This window comes from Oncorhynchus nerka, linkage group LG22 (assembly GCF_034236695.1).
Source record: "Oncorhynchus nerka isolate Pitt River linkage group LG22, Oner_Uvic_2.0, whole genome shotgun sequence".
Lineage (NCBI taxonomy): Eukaryota > Metazoa > Chordata > Actinopteri > Salmoniformes > Salmonidae > Oncorhynchus > Oncorhynchus nerka.
The window spans coordinates 21,888,167-21,908,242 of record NC_088417.1 but is presented as its reverse complement, the minus strand read 5'-3'; the positions used below and the strand labels follow the sequence as shown (position 1 = coordinate 21,908,242).

General features: G+C 42.7%; 1 protein-coding gene across 1 annotated transcript in view; it reads left to right on the top strand.

Annotated features, from left to right (window-relative positions):
- The window catches only part of zfhx4 (zinc finger homeobox 4), an 88,204-nt gene extending 83,633 nt beyond the window's left edge, over positions 1 to 4,571 (top strand). Inside the window, 1 exon segment of the mRNA XM_065007065.1 lies at positions 124 to 4,571. Within this exon segment, the coding sequence (XP_064863137.1) occupies positions 124 to 1,727 (1,604 nt within the window). The 3' untranslated portion in view covers positions 1,728 to 4,571.
- The last annotated feature ends 15,505 nt before the right edge of the window (positions 4,572 to 20,076 follow it).

Here is a 20,076-nt window from a genome sequence, read left to right as displayed (position 1 = left end):
AAAGAAAATAAAGTAAATCATAACTGCAAACATTTCCATAATGTCATACTAAACACTATTTCAATAGTAATGTTAGGGTGAATATAAATATATTTCAATATAATTTATACCACTGTATTTCAGCTTTAGCGTCTCCCGGTGCTGGTATGCTTGGGTTCCCCACCCCAGCCACCCCCTCTCCTGCCATGTCTCTCAGCACTACCCCAACCAAGACTCTTCTGCAGACTCCTCCACCTCCTCCTCCTCCTCCACCTCCTCCTGTTTCCTCCATTCCTCTGACTTCAACCAACCACATTGAGCAGCACAGAAAATACCAAGAGAGAGACAGCAACAACAGCAGCAGCAAGAAATCAGTAGAGAAACCGCACCACCATAAGAAGGCAAAGGAAAGAGAAGCGGAGAATGGCGGCCGTCCACAGACCCCCAACGTCAGCCACAACAAGAAGAGGGAAAAGCAGTCTCCAGCCATGTGCAAACCAGGAAGTGAGGGCCATCTGGATGCCGCTCAACTACAGGCTCTTCAGAACGCCCTGGCCGGCGCCACAGACCCAAGCTCCTTCCTGGGAGGCCAGTTCCTGCCTTACTTCCTCCCGGGCTTCGCCAACAGCTTTTCGCCCCAGCTCCTTGGAGGAATGCAGGCGGGGGGATACTTCCCTCCGTTCGGCGGGATGGAGAACCTGTTCCCATACGGACCTGCTGCCATCCCACAGGCCGCCATGGCGGGGATGAATCCCACTGCCCTCCTGCAGCAGTATCAGCAGTACCAGCAGTCTCTCCAGGACTCCCTGCAGAAGCAGCAACAGCAGCAGCAGCTTGAGCAACAACATCAGCATCATAAACAGCAGCAGCAGAAGCAGAAGCCAATCCCTGTGAAGGTGCCTTCACCATGTGTGCAGAGCAACTCCAACTCCTTCAAACCAAAAGAATCTATGGATGACACCAACAACAACAAAGGCTCTTTGACAGAAAGCACAAAAGTAGAATCGCCAACAGAAACCAAAAGTACCACAGACTTTCCTGACGCTTTCATTGTTCCATCTGTCAAGCACGAGTTCATATGCAGGAAGTGCCATAAGGTATTCAGCGATGAGGGCTCCGCAGTGCATCACCAGAAGTCATTCTGCTACTTCGGAAACCCCTTTCCAGACCCGCAGGAGACAGTTCTTAGACAGGCAGTGAGCAAGTACACGTGCATCGCCTGTAATGTGGTGGTCAACGGGAATGAAGCACTTGGCCAACACCTCCAGTCGAGCTTGCACAAAGAGAAAACAATCAAACAAGCAATGAGAAATGCCAAAGAGCATGCTAGATTATTACCTCACTCTGTCTGCACACCTACTCCTGTCAACACCACATCTACCTCGCAGTCTGCAGCTCCTCCTTCTAATAACACCTTTCCCCATCTCTCTCGCTTATCCATCAAGTCCTGGCCAAATATCCTTTTCCAGGCCACCGCCCGGAAAGCTGCTTCTTCCTCCTCCTCCCCGTCTGCTTCTCCTCTTCCTCTTCCTCCCCTTTCCTTGCCTCTAATGGTTACCTCAACGTCCTGCAGCAGCGTCTCAGGGGTTCCCACCTCCCTACCCAACAAGAATTGTTCAGATGAGTCTGACAACGAGCTAAGCCAGAAGCTGGATGACTTAGATAAGGTGTTGGAGGCCAAGGCTAAGCCAACCTCCGGCTTAGACGCAGGCTTCAGCAGTATCAGAATGGATATGTTCAGTGTGTAGGAGGTGAAAAACAGGATCCCTTGCTTTAAAAAAAATAAAATACAAAAATAAGACTTTTAAACTGCAGTTCCAAAGTTTCTCTAACCCAAAAAATTACAGTACCAAATGATTGACTCAGGATTGTTTTTCCCATATTGATATGCTGGCAAGATATTGATAGATTTTTGTTATGGACAGAACTGTTGCAGATGCTTGACTGAGCTTATATTGTATACAAAAACACGGAGTAGGAAAAGATCTCTCAGGCTCCCCCGTGGAGCTTGTTTCAAGCCAAAAACTCATGATAGCAAATTGCACCTCAGCTGGATTGTTTTCCAAATGCTAGCATGTACTGTATGGGATGACGATCCAGAAAACCCTCAAAGAGAATCTCTCTTAGTCTAGATAGGTGTAATTCAGTAGCTTTAAATTCTCAGGTCAGAACATAACATTTCTCATTTGTTAAAGCAGCAACGAGCCTGGGTACACTTGGCTTTTAACCAAAACATGTCAAGCTTTATCGGACGCATTTCCTTGATGTGTGTAGAGTACCAAGAGAGACAATATTACTGTTACAATGGACAGCGTGCATATCCTTTTAGTTTCCACCCTACAAAGACAGTATGGTTTTGCCACTGAGGGAATTTTAGAATGGTGAAGTATATGTGTATGATTCCCCTGTGTTTTGCAGTTTGTATTACAACAAACTGTGTCTATATCCAACCCTCTTTTTCTCTTGTAGAATATACTAATCTGTGCCAACTCTTACCTTCTCTCATGTATCTCTGCTCACACCCTTTTCTGAAGAGGTAATAACTCTAGTTTTATACACTCTTGAGGATTAATTATGTGAATAAGACATTTTTCATTTGTGAATTGCTGTACTGTTATGGTACCTGCTTGTGTCTGGACTATAGTGCACTTATTTTGTTTTGGTTTGTTTTTTATTAGTCATATTATTTTGGTAGACCCATGTGTTAATTTAATAGATTTTTTCCGTTGGTATGTTTGTTTGTTTTAATTATTATTTTGTGTTTATTGCAGCAGCATTTTGGTCCACATGTGTTAGAGGATTGACGCCTAACATCCCAGTAACCTATTTAACAATTGGTGCGTCCATAAAAGTAGTACTGTATACTTGAAACTGTTAAAGTATAAGTCGGTCAAAATGTTGTTCTTTTTTAACAAAAGGTATGAATATTTGCATAAGCAAATATGCTGCTTTAAAAAGGGGGACTACAGCATGTATTTGATATAATGAAACGTTTTCCCCAGTGCTTGTAGGACTGATAACAGTGTTAAACCTATACACTGCCATTAAGTCCATAGCTACATTTTCCGGACACTTCAGTTGATAAATCATGCAAAGTCAACACTAATTCTTCAGTTTATTTTAGACGTTTATGCGTTACGAAGTATTACCTTATAACAAAATGTTGCTGCTACTGTGTAATGTTATTTTTGCTCGCCATAAATTCTCCAACAGACTGAATACTGACCCATGGATCGCTTTGCTTTGCTGTTTTCATTCTATGTTCATTTTGTTTTGGTCTTCTTTTATTTGCAGTGGAACTTAAAGAATGTGAAAGCTGTCAAAGGGTGTTACATTTTTACGAATCACTTTCTAGTTTGGTAAGATAAGCCAATGTGATTCATTCCAAAGTAACAAGAGGCTATTTGTATGAAAGGAAAAGGCTTGTGAACAAAGAGAGCTAAGCTGTTGTACATATTCGTAGTTGGCTGTGCATGGTACAAATTTATTAATATGAAGAAATGCAAAACTGTATTGCTTTTGGTATTTCCTATTCTGAGATGAACAAGTAGCATGTAATGCAACTGTTTGACAGGTTAAAATCAAATCATGCTTAGTTATTGTTTCAAACGATGAAATCCAGTAACATTTCCTCTTGCGTTTTATTATAGTACAGGTGTTTTTGTTTTTCCGTTCAAAGTTTAAATGCAAAATGTCCTCGTTTTTTATTCTCTTTTTTTGTGTGAAACTTTTTAAATGTTCTGATTTGGATTTTTAGTATTTTAACATTTACTTTGATCCTGAAGACACTTTTACGATTGTGTTTCATAAGAGACGTCCTGGCCTCCGTATAGGTGCAATCCTGCCATTGTACAAACACCAACGACTGTCCTGATCCCAAAGGCTTTCCCAACCTGGCTTCTTGCCTTTCCCCTCAATGTGGCTAAAGCATTGCCAGACTGAACTGTCAGCTAGCATCACGTGCTAAGATGTTAGCAGCAAACACAATGCTTCCCACACTAAAGGACTGGTAAAAGCTAACAAACCAACAACCAAAAGGATGGTACGATAACACATAACGAACTGTACATAAATGTTGCAACTGCACAGCAGCCAAAAAGAAAGAAAGAATAAAAAAAAACTGTTTCAAACGGATGGATTGTGTCACGCTAAAGAGAGGACAGCCTTCAAAAGGTTGATATTGGGATTGTTTTCTTCTGGGTGTCAAAAGGGAATTTCACGGCGCAGTCATATCCTACACAATATGTATTCTAAGTCCTGGTTACATAGGAAATGCATCCTGAGGGTTTACTAAGAAGAAGCCCCTATGGCTAAAACTTTAAATAAACTAAACCAAAAATGTTATTGATGTTTTATATATAGAGAGTAGTCTCATTAGTTTTTGTTACTGTAATGTTTGAGGTCTCAACTGTACCGTTACACCGGTAATAACATGGTTTTGAAACTTTTATTTTTTATTTTTGTCACAGACCTGTTGTCATAGTTGAAATGACGTTTATTGTAGATGGTATTTGAACAACTTCTGGAAATAGTTCATCAAGTATGTTTGTTGCTCATTGTTGTGATACATTAAAAACTGTATCTGCAAACCAGTTTTGTGTCTGTCATCAAAATGATTTTGATTTGTTTCGTATCATTGTTTTGAATCAGCTTTAATCACACCATATAAACCTGATCATAAAGCCATTGTATCATAAATGGCGTACATCATACAGCTATTTCGTGTGTATTGATTTGGAATACAGTTGCCTTTCTAGTTGTACAGAATAATTGAATGGGGTGTATTTATTTCTACATATTAGCAGAGAATTCATTTCACTATGGATGTGCTGACAGTATTGTCAACATCTTATAAGGTAGCAACTTTGCTTACATTTGGTCATTTGGGCATTGCTGCACTACTATGTAGATTCAGCTCAAAACTACTGCCATATTTCCCCCCACAAATGGAGAGAAACCTGTTTTAGTCACATTTTTATTTCCCTGCTTCTGCAAGAGCTGGCATTCCTTTGAGCAGGAGAGTACTGGCATTTGGTATTTCATTAGGATCCCCATTAGCTGTTACAGAAGCAGCAGCTACTCTTCCTGGAGTCCAACACAGAACATGAAACATGACATAATACAGAACATTAATAGACGAGGACAGAACTACATCATTTTTTTAAAGGCACACGTAGCCTGCATATTAATGCATACACACAAACTATCTAGGTCAAATAGGGGAGTATGGTGATTGATGGAATATCAGCTATCTGACATGTTATTCTGTTGTAATCTGGCTTTCAGCAGATGCACTGGATCGTCATCTGGAATGTCGGCTAATCTGGAGAAGGTTTCAGCAGGTATTGTCATAAGCTCCTCCCATCACGGAAAAGGGGAATACACATAATTATTTTCTTATTTTTTTTATTGAATATTTAAAACATACAATATACTTGCAGTGAAGACGCTCAACAACCACATTACATTAGTCATCTAACAGACTCCCATTCAACAACTACATCACATTAGTCATCTAACAGACTCCCATTCAACAACTACATCACGTTAGTCATCTAACAGACTCCCACCCAGAGAGACACAGAAGCAACCAGGGTCAACGCCCTGCTCTTAAGAGTTATGTTTCACATTAGGCATATGGTTTGCGGATGAAAGTCACATCTTTGGAAGGAAAGCCTTACTTTGTAGTATGGGCAGGTATTGACGACCCAGTAGTATTAGTTGAGAGACCAGGTTTGTGGTGGAGAAGAGTGGTGATAGAGAGAGAGATCTGGCTCTGAATAGCCTGCAGCGAATGGATTTCCCCCTGGATAATGCCATGTTTGGGACAGACAGAGAACCATGGATTAGACAGGACTGATCCATCCATCTCCCCACGTGCCAAATTTAATTAGACTGAAATCAGCATGAGATGAAAGCAAGCCCTGGATTCACCCCCACTAAAACACACACACACACACTACAGGAATCAGTATTCCACACATGGTAATTCAATGACAGAGGGCTGAAATTCCCATCACGTTCATTCCCAAATCATCAGGACCAGTATTGGGCATTCTGAACGACGAGGGAGAACAACAACGATGATTCATTTGTCGATACATATTGACATGTATGACATACTAATGGATGTGTGCATCGGCAATGCTTTGTTGTCTTCGTTTAACATTGATAAATATGTTTTATGAATTGTATTATATTGTTACCCCACCAGGGTCAGGTATTTTTGGTTGAAAAGGGATGATCACAGATTGTAATGTCAGGTGTGTATTATTTATTGTCTGTCTGATGGAGAAGCTACGAGGGAAAAGAGAACACACACACACACACAGAACATCCATCCAAGACGGAATGCCGTAGAAGAGCATCCGTCATGCCTTTGAGATACCAGAAAACAACTGAAAACACAGAAGGGGCTCACATAAACACACTTCTCACAGCATCAAAGAGGCCATAACAATGAAATACCTTTCGCCATTGTTCTCTGCAAAGGTCAAATGCACTTGAATCCTATAATGTGTGGGGACCCCTACCTCAAACAGAATGACAAAAACAGGCCATTCAGCAGTGAACTCACACCCTGCAAGGGGAACAAATTCATCAACGGCAAGAGGTCAACCCATGAGCAAGAAAAGCTGTTTTTGAGCCATTTTGATGTAGAGAGTGTAGCAGTGAGCGGCGAACACACACACTGATCTATGGAACAAAGCGAGAGAGGTGACACTGATTCGGTCAGATTGAAAAGATCCTCGTCTTGCCTTTGGCCTCGTGAAATTTCATTAAGTCCATTTAATGACTTGTGAACGCATCCCTCTACGAGACTCTGAGACTATCACAGAGTAGATACACTCACACACACACACACACACACACACACACACACACACACACACACACACATACACACACACATACACACACACATACACACACACACACACACGTGTTACACTGGCAGGATGTGATCGGTCTCTGGTTTTCGTCTGTCACCAGTTGTGGGCAACAAGCTCAGAACTAAAAGGAAAAATCAAGCAAAAGGTTGTTCCTCCGCCCTCTTTTAACCATATAGCCTTTAAAAGAACACTGCAGGTCAGCGCTGGTCAACTCCAGTCCTGCAGAGCTACTGGGTATGCAGGGTTTTGCTCCCATCCAACTCTAAAAAAAAACTGCTCAACTGATCATGTTCTTCAGTCTATTTCTGACTTAGCATTCCTGTACCAAGATAGTCATTCATAGCACTACTACATTTTTAGTTTGGTTTATTAATTCGACCATTTTAAAAAACAAGCACACATAAAACTTGAAAAAGTCATACATGTACATGAGTAAAATCATGGAGGATAACACACAATAAAGTCTGGGACTTATTCCCATTGTTAAATCATTGAGGATAACACAATGTCTGGGACTTATTTCCATTGTTAAATCATTGAGGATAACACAATGTCTGGGACTTATTTCCATTGTTAAATCATTGAGGATAACACACAATAAAGTCTGGGACTTATTCCCATTGTTAAATCATTGAGGATAACACAATGTCTGGGACTTATTTCCATTGTTAAATCATTGAGGATAACACACAATAAAGTCTGGGAATTATTTCCATTGTTAAATCATTGAGGATAACACACAATAATGTCTGGGACTTATTTCCATTGTTAAATCATGGAGGATAACACACAATAAAGTCTGGGACTTATTTCCATTGTTAAATCATTGAGGATAACACACAATAAAGTCTGGGACTTATTCCCATTGTTAAATCATTGAGGATAACACACAATAACGTCTGGGACTTATTCCCATTGTTAAATCATTGAGGATAACACAATGTCTGGGACTTATTTCCATTGTTAAATCATTGAGGATAACACAATGTCTGGGACTTATTTCCATTGTTAAATCATTGAGGATAACACAATGTCTGGGACTTATTTCCATTGTTAAATCATGGAGGATAACACACAATAAAGTCTGGGACTTATTCCCATTGTTAAATCATTGAGGATAACACAATGTCTGGGACTTATTTCCATTGTTAAATCATTGAGGATAACACACAATAATGTCTGGAACTTATTTCCATTGTTAAATCATTGAGGATAACACACAATAAAGTCTGGGAATTATTCCCATTGTTAAATCATTGAGGATAACACAATGTCTGGGACTTATTTCCATTGTTAAATCATTGAGGAAAACACACAATAATGTCTGGAACTTATTTCCATTGTTAAATCATTGAGGAAAACACAATGTCTGGGACTTATTTCCATTGTTAAATCATTGAGGAAAACACACAATAATGTCTGGAACTTATTTCCATTGTTAAATCATTGAGGATAACACACAATAAAGTCTGGGAATTATTCCCATTGTTAAATCATTGAGGATAACACAATGTCTGGGACTTATTTCCATTGTTAAATCATTGAGGAAAACACACAATAATGTCTGGAACTTATTTCCATTGTTAAATCATTGAGGAAAACACAATGTCTGGGACTTATTTCCATTGTTAAATTGTGGAGGATAACACACAATAACGTCTGGGACTTACTCCCATTGTGGTCCTCCTGAGACAAGATGGCTAGGCAAGATGAAGATGATCTTTTTTTTTCCATTGTTAAATCATTGAGGATAACACACAATAATGTCTGGGACTTATTTCCATTGTTAAATCATTGAGGATAACACACAATAACGTCTGGGACTTATTTCCATTGTTAAATCATTGAGGAAAACACACAATAATGTCTGGAACTTATTTCCATTGTTAAATCATTGAGGATAACACACAATAATGTCTGGGACTTATTTCCATTGTTAAATCATTGAGGAAAACACACAATAATGTCTGGAACTTATTTCCATTGTTAAATCATTGAGGAAAACACAATGTCTGGGACTTATTTCCATTGTTAAATCATTGAGGATAACACACAATAACGTCTGGGACTTATTTCCATTGTTAAATCATTGAGGATAACACACAATAACGTCTGGGACTTATTTCCATTGTTAAATCATTGAGGAAAACACAATGTCTGGGACTTATTTCCATTGTTAAATCATTGAGGATAACACACAATAATGTCTGGAACTTATTTCCATTGTTAAATCATTGAGCAAAACACACAATAATGTCTGGAACTTATTTCCATTGTTAAATCATTGACGAAAACACAATGTCTGGGACTTATTTCCATTGTTAAATCATTGAGGATAACACACAATAACGTCTGGGACTTATTTCCATTGTTAAATCATTGAGGAAAACACACAATAATGTCTGGAACTTATTTCCATTGTTAAATCATTGAGGATAACACACAATAATGTCTGGGACTTATTTCCATTGTTAAATCATTGAGGAAAACACAATGTCTGGGACTTATTTCCATTGTTAAATTGTGGAGGATAACACACAATAACGTCTGGGACTTACTCCCATTGTGGTCCTCCTGAGACAAGATGGCTAGGCAAGATGAAGATGATCTTTTTGCTATTCGCTCTCTCCCTTTATTTGTTCTGTTCACTATGTTGCTCTCAACTTTTCCAGCCAATCAAGGAAGATGAATTTTAATACCTGGCTGTTGATTTTCAGTACACCTCTGTTGTGGGCCCCAGTAAGTGTAGCTGCTGCATATGCAGCTAATGGGGATCCTAATAAACTCAACTAAAGACTCACATAAACACCTGTGTGTCATCCACCACACAGCAGCACAGCTGAGAATCCTCTACTACACTACAGCACAGCTGAAAATCATCTACTACACTACAGCACAGCTGAGAATCATCTACTACCCTACAGCACAGCTGAGAATCATCTACTACCCTACAGCACAGCTGAGAATCATCTACTACCCTACAGCACAGCTGAGAATCATCTACTACCCTACAGCACAGCTGAGAATCATCTACTACCCTACAGCACAGCTGAAAATCATCTACTACACTACAGCACAGCTGAAAATCATCTACTACACTACAGCACAGCTGAGAATCATCTACTACACTACAGCACAGCTGAGAATCATCTACTACCCTACAGCACAGCTGAGAATCATCTACTGAGAATCATCTACACCCTACAGCACAGCTGAGAATCATCTACTACACTACAGCACAGCTGAGAATCATCTACTACCCTACAGCACAGCTGAGAATCATCTACTACCCTACAGCACAGCTGAGAATCATCTACTACACTACAGCACAGCTGAGAATCATCTACTACACTACAGCACAGCTGAGAATCATCTACTACACTACAGCACAGCTGAGAATCATCTACTACACTACAGCACAGCTGAGAATCATCTACTACACTACAGCACAGCTGAGAATCCTCTACTACCCTACAGCACAGCTGAGAATCATCTACTACCCTACAGCACAGCTGAGAATCATCTACTACCTACAGCACAGCTGAGAATCATCTACTACACTACAGCACAGCTGAGAATCCTCTACTACCCTACAGCACAGCTGAGAATCATCTACTACCCTACAGCACAGCTGAGAATCATCTACTACCCTACAGCACAGCTGAGAATCATCTACTACCCTACAGCACAGCTGAGAATCATCTACTACACTACAGCACAGCTGAGAATCATCTACTACCCTACAGCACAGCTGAGAATCATCTACTACCCTACAGCACAGCTGAGAATAATCTACTACACTACAGCACAGCTGAGAATCATCTACTACCCTACAGCACAGCTGAAATCCAGAGAACTGGTGTCCGCTCGCAGAACTACTCCATGTTAAATAACATTGATAATCACTTGCTCTATTTAGAGGTCCTTTTTTGGCATTCAGAGCATTTCTTCAGTTAATGTGTTATTATATAACTCTTATGGCAGCGCTATGTAGACGTCTTTCCTAATTCAGTTGCCGGAGAGGAAGGAAACCGCTCAGGGATTTCACCATGAGGCCAATGGTGGCTTTAAAACAGTTACAGAGTTTAATGGCTGATAGGAGAAAACTGAGGAGGGACCAACAACAACATTGTAGTTACTCCACAATACTAAGCTTATTGTCAGAGTGAAAAGAAGGAATCCTGTACAGAATGCAAATATTTCAGAACATCAGCGGTGGAAAACCCAATTGTCGTACTTGAGTAAAAGTAACAATACCTTAATAGAAAATGACTCAAGTGAAGTGAAAGTCACCCAGTAAAATACTACTTCAGTAAAAGTCTAAAAGTATTTTGTTTTAAATATACTTAGTATCAAAAGAAAATGTAATTGCTCAAATATATGTAACAGACTGGGTGTAGTGGGTGAGAAGTCAGGCGCAGGAAGCAGAGTTCAGGGTAGCGCTTGGTTTTATGCACAAAACGGCGAACATAAGCCAACCCCACGAAAGCACAGGGCGCACCACAAAACAAATGCTCCAAACACGGGGACTTAAACTGTCCAGCCAAACCCAATGAAATGGGAAACACGTAACCCACAGACGTGCACACAAGTTACACAAAACAATCCCGCACAAAGAGCAGGCAGGCCTACTGGTAAATAAAGCCAGACTAATCAGTCTAAAACACAAACAGGTGAAACCAATAAACAGAAAGGGGAAAAAAGGATCAGTGGCAGCTAGTAGGCCGGCGACGACGACCACCGAGCGCCACCCGAACAGGAAGGGGAGCCACCTTCGGTTGGAGTCGTGACAATATACACTGCTCAAAAAAAATAAAGGGAACACTTAAACAACACAATGTAACTCCAAGTCAATCACACTTCTGTGAAATCAAACTGCCCACTTAGGAAGCAACACTGATTGACAATACATTTCACATGATGTTGTGCAAATGGTATAGACAACAGTTGTAAATTATAGGCAATTAGCAAGACACCCCCAATAAAGGAGTGGTTCTGCAGGTGGTGACTACAGACCACTTCTCAGTTCCTATGCTTCCTGGCTGATGTTTTGGTCACTTTTGAATTCTGGCGGTGCTTTCACTCTAGTGGTAGCATGAGACGGAGTCTACAACCCACACAAGTGGCTCAGGTAGTGCAGCTCATCCAGGATGGCACATCAATGCGAGCTGTGGCAAGAAGGTTTGCTGTGTCTGTCAGCGTAGTGTCCAGAGCATGGAGGCGCTACCAGGAGACAGGCCAGTACATCAGGAGACGTGGAGGAGGCCGTAGGAGGGCAACAACCCAGCAGCAGGACCGCTACCTCCGCCTTTGTGCAAGGAGAAGCAGGAGGAGCACTGCCAGAGCCCTGCAAAATGACCTCCAGCAGGCCACAAATGTGCATGTGTCTGCTCAAACGGTCAGAAACAGACTCCATGAGGGTGGTATGAGGGACCGACGTCCACAGGTGGGGGTTGTGCTTACAGCCCAACACCGTGCAGGACGTTTTTCATTTGCCAGAGAACACCAAGATTGGCAAATTCACCACTGGCACCCTATGCTCTTCACAGATGAAAGCAGGTTCACACTGAGCACATGTGACAGACGTGATAGTCTGGAGACACCGTGGAGAACGTTCTGCTGCCTGCAACATCCTCCAGCATGACCGGTTTACATTTACATTTACATTTAAGTCATTTAGCAGACGCTCTTATCCAGAGCGACTTACAAATTGGTGCGTTCACCTTAAGACATCCAGTGGAACAGCCACTTTACAATAGTGCATCTAAATCTTTTAAGGGGGGAGGGGGTGAGAAGGATTACTTTATCCTATCCTAGGTATTCCTGAGAGGTGGGGTTTCAGGTGTCTCCGGAAGGTGGTGATTGACTCCGCTGTCCTGGCGTCGTGAGGGAGTTTGTTCCACCATTGGGGGGCCAGAGCAGCGAACAGTTTTGACTGGGCTGCGCGGGAACTGTACTTCCTCAGTGGTAGGGAGGCGAGCAGGCCAGAGGTGGATGAACGCAGTGCCCTTGTTTGGGTGTAGGGCCTGATCAGAGCCTGGAGGTACTGAGGTGCCGTTCCCCTCACAGCTCCGTAGGCAAGCACCATGGTCTTGTAGCGGATGCGAGCTTCAACTGGAAGCCAGTGGAGAGAGCGGAGGAGCGGGGTGACGTGAGAGAACTTGGGAAGGTTGAACACCAGACGGGCTGCGGCGTTCTGGATGAGTTGTAGGGGTTTAATGGCACAGGCAGGGAGCCCAGCCAACAGCGAGTTGCAGTAATCCAGACGGGAGATGACAAGTGCCTGGATTAGGACCTGCGCTGCTTCCTGTGTGAGGCAGGGTCGTACTCTGCGGATGTTGTAGAGCATGAACCTACAAGAACGGGCCACCGCCTTGATGTTAGTTGAGAACGACAGGGTGTTGTCCAGGATCACGCCAAGGTTCTTAGCGCTCTGGGAGGAGGACACAATGGATTTGTCAACCGTGATGGCGAGATCATGGAACGGGCAGTCCTTCCCCGGGAGGAAGAGCAGCTCCGTCTTGCCGAGGTTCAGCTTGAGGTGGTGATCCGTCATCCACACTGATATGTCTGCCAGACATGCAGAGATGCGATTCGCCACCTGGTCATCAGAAGGGGAAAGGAGAAGATTAATTGTGTGTCGTCTGCATAGCAATGATAGGAGAGACCATGTGAGGTTATGACAGAGCCAAGTGACTTGGTGTATAGCGAGAATAGGAGAGGGCCTAGAACAGAGCCCTGGGGACGCCAGTGGTGAGAGCGCGTGGTGAGGAGACAGATTCTCGCCACGCCACCTGGTAGGAGCGACCTGTCAGGTAGGACGCAATCCAAGCGTGGGCCGCGCCGGAGATGCCCAACTCGGAGAGGGTGGAGAGGAGGATCTGATGGTTCACAGTATCGAAGGCAGCCGATAGGTCTAGAAGGATGAGAGCAGAGGAGAGAGAGTTAGCTTTAGCAGTGCGGAGGGCCTCCGTGATACAGAGAAGAGCAGTCTCAGTTGAATGACTAGTCTTGAAACCTGACTGATTTGGATCAAGAAGGTCATTCTGAGAGAGATAGCGGAAGAGCTGGCCAAGGACGGCACGTTCAAGAGTTTTGGAGAGAAAAGAAAGAAGGGATACTGGTCTGTAGTTGTTGACATCGGAGGGATCGAGTGTAGGTTTTTTCAGAAGGGGTGCAACTCTCGCTCTCTTGAAGACAGAAGGGACGTAGCCAGCGGTCAGGGATGAGTTGATGAGCGAGGTGAGGTAAGGGAGAAGGTCTCCGGAAATGGTCTGGAGAAGAGAGGAGGGAATAGGGTCAAGCGGGCAGGTTGTTGGGCGGCCGGCCGTCACAAGACGCGAGATTTCATCTGGAGAGAGAGGGGAGAAAGAGGTCAGAGCACAGGGTAGGGCAGTGTGAGCAGAACCAGCGGTGTCGTTTGACTTAGCAAACGAGGATCGGATGTCGTCGACCTTCTTTTCAAAATGGTTGACGAAGTCATCTGCAGAGAGGGAGGAGGGGGAGGGGGAGGAGGATTCAGGAGGGAGGAGAAGGTGGCAAAGAGCTTCCTAGGGTTAGAGGCAGATGCTTGGACTTTAGAGTGGTAGAAAGTAGCTTTAGCAGCAGAGACAGAAGAGGAAAATGTAGAGAGGAGGGAGTGAAAGGATGCCAGGTCCGCAGGGAGGCGAGTTTTCCTCCATTTCCGCTCGGCTGCCCGGAGCCCTGTTCTGTGAGCTCGCAATGAGTCGTCGAGCCACGGAGCAGGAGGGAGGACCGAGCCGGCCTGGAGGATAGGGGACATAGAGAATCAAGGGATGCAGAAAGGGAGGAGAGGAGGGTTGAGGAGGCAGAATCAGGAGATAGGTTGGAGAAGGTTTGAGCAGAGGGAAGAGATGATAGGATGGAAGAGGAGAGAGTAGCGGGGGAGAGAGAGCGAAGATTGGGACGGCGCGATACCATCCGAGTAGGGGCAGTGTGGGAAGTGTTGGATGAGAGCAAGAGGGAAAAGGATACAAGGTAGTGGTCGGAGACTTGGAGGGGAATTGCAGTGAGGTTAGTGGAAGAACAGCATCTAGTAAAGATGAGGTCGAGCGTATTGCCTGCCTTGTGAGTAGAGGGGGAAGGTGAGAGGGTGAGGTCAAAAGAGGAGAGGAGTGGAAAGAAGGAGGCAGAGAGGAATGAGTCAAAGGTAGACGTGGGGAGGTTAAAGTCGCCCAGAACTGTGAGAGGTGAGCCGTCCTCAGGAAAGGAGCTTATCAAGGCATCAAGCTCATTGATGAACTCTCCGAGGGAACCTGGAGGGCGATAAATGATAAGGATGTTAAGCTTGAAAGGGCTGGTAACTGTGACAGCATGGAATTCAAAGGAGGCGATAGACAGATGGGTAAGGGGAGAAAGAGAGAATGACCACTTGGGAGAGATGAGGATCCCGGTGCCACCACCCCGCTGACCAGAAGCTCTCGGGGTGTGCGAGAACACGTGGGCGGACGAAGAGAGAGCAGTAGGAGTAGCAGTGTTATCTGTGGTGATCCATGTTTCCGTCAGTGCCAAGAAGTCGAGGGACTGGAGGGCGGCATAGGCTGAGATGAACTCTGCCTTGTTGGCCGCAGATCGGCAGTTCCAGAGGCTACCGGAGACCTGGAACTCCACGTGGGTCGTGCGCGCTGGGACCACCAGATTAGAGTGGCGCGGCCACGCGGTGTGGAGCGTTTGTATGGTCTGTGCAGAGAGGAGAGAACAGGGATAGACAGACACATAGTTGACAGGCTACAGAAGAGGCTACGCTAATGCAAAGGAGATTGGAATGACAAGTGGACTACACGTCTCGAATGTTCAGAAAGTTAAGCTTACGTAGCAGGAATCTTATTGACTAAAATAATTCAAATGATACAGTACTGCTGAAGTAGGCTAGCTGGCAGTGGCTGCGTTGTTGTTGTTCTATCTCTCTATAGTGCTGTTTCTTGTATTATGGTCTCTTGTTTCTTTAGAGGTTTCACTTTGTTGTCCTTTTGCTTTTCCTTTTTCTTCTGTCCTTATTTTGTCTTCCTTTCTTCTGTTAACTAGATATTTTTTGTTGTTATTCTTTGTAAGCTAGCTAGCTTCTTCCAGGAGAGTCCCTAGCAACTGCTTAGCAACAAGTAAACAATTCAGCTAGCAATTCAGCTAGCTAAGATAACTGTACAATTTTATGAAAAATAGTTACTTCTTCAAAAGCCTGTCTTTTTGGTTTGTTCCTTGTTTTGTCTTCTATTGAGTCTTGCAGTTTTCTCTTGATTTTTTCGATGTACTTCACTCTAAAAAACCATTTAAATCTCAATATATACAGGAGCTCATTTTTCAGCAGCTGCTCAATTTGGAACTCCGGAACACACACGTTTGGCGGTTTGGCGGTGGGTCAGTCATGGTGTGGGGTGGCATTTCTTTGGGGGGCCGCACAGCCCTCCATGTGCTCGCCAGAGGTAGCCTGACTGCCATTAGGTACCGAGATGAGATCCTCAGACCCCTTGTGAGACCATATGCTGGTGCGGTTGGCCCTGGGTTCCTCCTAATGCAAGACAATGCTAAACCTCATGTGGCTGGAGTGTGTCAGCAGTTCCTGCAAGAGGAAAGCATTGATGCTATGGACTGGCCCGCCCGTTCCCCAGACCTGAATCCAATTGAGCACATCTGGAACATCATGTCTCGCTCCATCCACCAACGCCACGTTGCACCACAGACTGTCCAGGAGTTGGTGGATACTTTAGTCCAGGTCTGGGAGGAGATCCCTCAGGAGACCATCCGCCACCTCATCAGGAGCATGCCCAGGCATTGTAGGGAGGTCATACAGGCACGTGGAGGCCACACACACTACCGAGCCTCATTTTGACTTGTTTTAAGGATATTACATCAAAGTTGGATCAGCCTGTAGTGTGGTTTTCCACTTTAATTTTGAGTGTGACTCCAAATCCAGACCTCCATGGGTTGATAAATTTGATTTCCATTGATAATTTTTGTATGATTTTGTTGTCAGCACATTCAACTATGTAAAGAAAGAAGTATTTAATAAGAATATTTCATTCATTCAGATCTAGGATGTGTTATTTTAGTGTTCCCTTTATTTTTTTGAGCAGTGTACTTACAGTACCAGTGAAAAGTTTGGACACACCTACTCAGTCAAGGGTTTTTCTTTATTTTTACTATTTTATACATTGTAGAATAATAGTGAAGACATCAAAACTATGAAATAACATATGGAGTCATGTAGTAAGCAAAAAAGTGTTAAACAAATAAAAATATGTTCTATATTTGAGATTCTTAAAAGCAGATACCCTTTGCCTTGATGACAGTTTTGCACACTCTTGGAATTCTCTCAACCAGCTTCATGAGGTAGTCACCTGGAATGCATTTCAGTTAACAGGTGTGCCTTGTTAACAGTTAATTGGTGGAATTTATTTCATTCTTAATGTGTTTGAGCCAATCAGTTGTATTGTGACAAGGCACAGTAAGGGTGGTATGTAAAAAATAGCCCTATTTGGTAAAAGACCATGTCCATATTATGGCAAGAACAGCTCAAATAAGCAATGAGAAACGACAGTCCATCATTGCTTTAAGACATGAAGGTCAGTCAATGAGGAAAAGTTCAAGACCTTTGAAAGTTTCTTCAAGTGCAGTCGCAAATACCATCAAGCGTTATAATGAAACTGGCTCTCATGAGGACCGGCACAGGAAAGGAAGACCCAGAGTTACCTCTGCTGCAGAGGATAAGTTCATCAGAGTTAACTGCACCTCAGATTGCAGCCCAAATAATGCTTCACAGAGTTCAAGTAATAGACACATCAACACCAACTGTTCAGAGTATACTGCTTGAATCAAGCCTCCATGGTCAAATTCCTGCAAAGAATCCACTACTGAAGGACACCAATAATAAGAAGAGACTTGCTTGGGTCAAGAAACACGAGCAATGGATGTTAGACCTGTGGTAATCTGTCCTTTGGTCTGATGATCCTAATTGGAGATTTTTGGTTCCAACCGCTGTGTCTTTGTGAGACACAGATTAGTTGAACGGATTATCTCCGCATGTGTGGTTCTCACTGTGAAGCATGGGGGAGGAGGTGTGTTTGCTGGTGACACTGTCTGTGATATATTTCGAATTCAAGGCACACTTTTATTAACCACAGCATTCTGCATTAATACAACATCCCACCTGGTTTGTGCTTAGTGGGACTATCATTTGTTTTTCACAGGACAATGACACAAAACAGACCTCCAGGCTGTGAAAGGGCTATTTGACCAAGAAGGAGAGTGATGGAATGCTGCATCAGATGACCTGGCCTCCACAATCACCCGACCTCAACCCAATTGAGATCATTTGGGATGAGTTGGACCGCAGAGTGAAGGAAAAGCAGCCAACACGTGCTCAGCATATGTGGGAACTCATTTAAGACTTTTGGAAAAGTATCACTCATGACGCTGGTTGAGAGAATGCGAAGAGTGTGCAAAGCCGTCATCAAGGCAAAGGGTGGCTACTTTGAAGAATCTTCAATGTAAAATATATTTTGTTTGTTTAACAGTTTTTTGCTTACTACATGATTCCATATGTGTTATGCCATAGTTTTGATGTCTTCACTATTATCATATAATGTAGAAAATAGTACAAATAAAGAAAAGCTCTTGAATGAGTAGGTGTGTCCAAACTTTTGAATGGTTATGTAAGTATCAAAAGTACAAATATAAATAATTTCAAATTCCTCATATTAAGCGAACCAGACGGCACCATTTTCTAAATTGTTTTATCTTTTACAGAGAGCCAGGGGCACGCTCCAACACAGACATATTTACATACAAAGCTGATCTGTCCACCAGATCAGAGGCAGTAGGGATGGCCAGGGATGTTCTCTTGATAAGTGCGTGAATTTGACAATATTCCTGTCCTGCTAAGCATTTAAAATGTAACTTTCTGGGTGTCAGGGAAATTGTATGGAGTAAAATGTATATTATTTTCTTTAGGAATGTGGTGAAGTAAAAGTAAAAGTTGACACAAATATAAATAGTACAGATATCAGATAAAAAGTACAGATATCCCCAAAAACGACTTAAGTAGTACTTTAAAGTATTTTTACTTAAGTACTTTACACCACTGCAAAACATGCATCCTGTTTGCAACACGGCCTAAAGTAATACCACAAAAATGTGGTAAAGCAATGTACTTTTTGTCCTGAATACAGTGTTATCTTTTGGGCAAATCCACTCACCTTCCAACAGGTCAATACCCTTAAACACAAGGCCAAATCTACACTGCAGTTGCAAGAAGACTGAGTTAGTTTTGACTTCAAGGGAAATTGCGTTTTTATGTTTTGTAGTAAAAAAGAAGAAGATAAGTGTTTCCAATGACATCATCGGTGTGCATCTTGTGATTTTAACCAATTATGAGTAGGCACAGCATACTAATTGCCTACTAATTGTCTACTAATTGGTTAACGATATCAGAGTTTGGGTGTGCCTTCACGCTTTAGCAAAAGGAAAGGAAGTGGGGCTCAACAACAATGACAAATGAGAAGAGCTTACCATGAAAACCTTCCAAAAGGACTAATTCAAGGTGGAAAGGAGTTGGAGCACTCAACATTAAAAAAAGCAGAATTGGTTTCTTATTGCTCACTCTAATCCATTGTACAGGATGTGGACATGTGACTAACGTTTCGACGTCAAGCTGATGTCTTCCTCAGAATGACCTGACCATTGCACTTAGCTCCTATTTATATCCTAGTGGCCCATTGAGACACAACAATATTTTTAAAAAATGATAATAATAATATGTTTCAAAGTAAATGGGAAATTATAGCACAAAATAAACATAGATAGATAGTGTTTCTCCTTAATCAATAGGCCATGTCAAAATATACATAGGTAATAGTTGGGTGTCTGTATCCAGAGGCAACACCATTATAGAAACGAGGACAGTGAAAAATCATCGTTTAGGCCCTTTGGATCAACAGTGTCTAAGGATTACTGCTAGAATGCTTCACTTTGTTTAAGTTTACGTACGATGTCACCGCCGCTTGGTGAAATTTGGGCGTGTTCAAAACGCAGGGAGGAAGATGAGCCATGGTTGCAGTGGTGTGCAATAGCATAATCTGTGTTTTCATCATGAATAGCAGCCTTATGTTCTGCAATGCAAAGTTTCAATGCTAGTTTAGTTGTGCCAATATAAGCAGCCCCGCAGATGCATTTCACCATGTATATAACA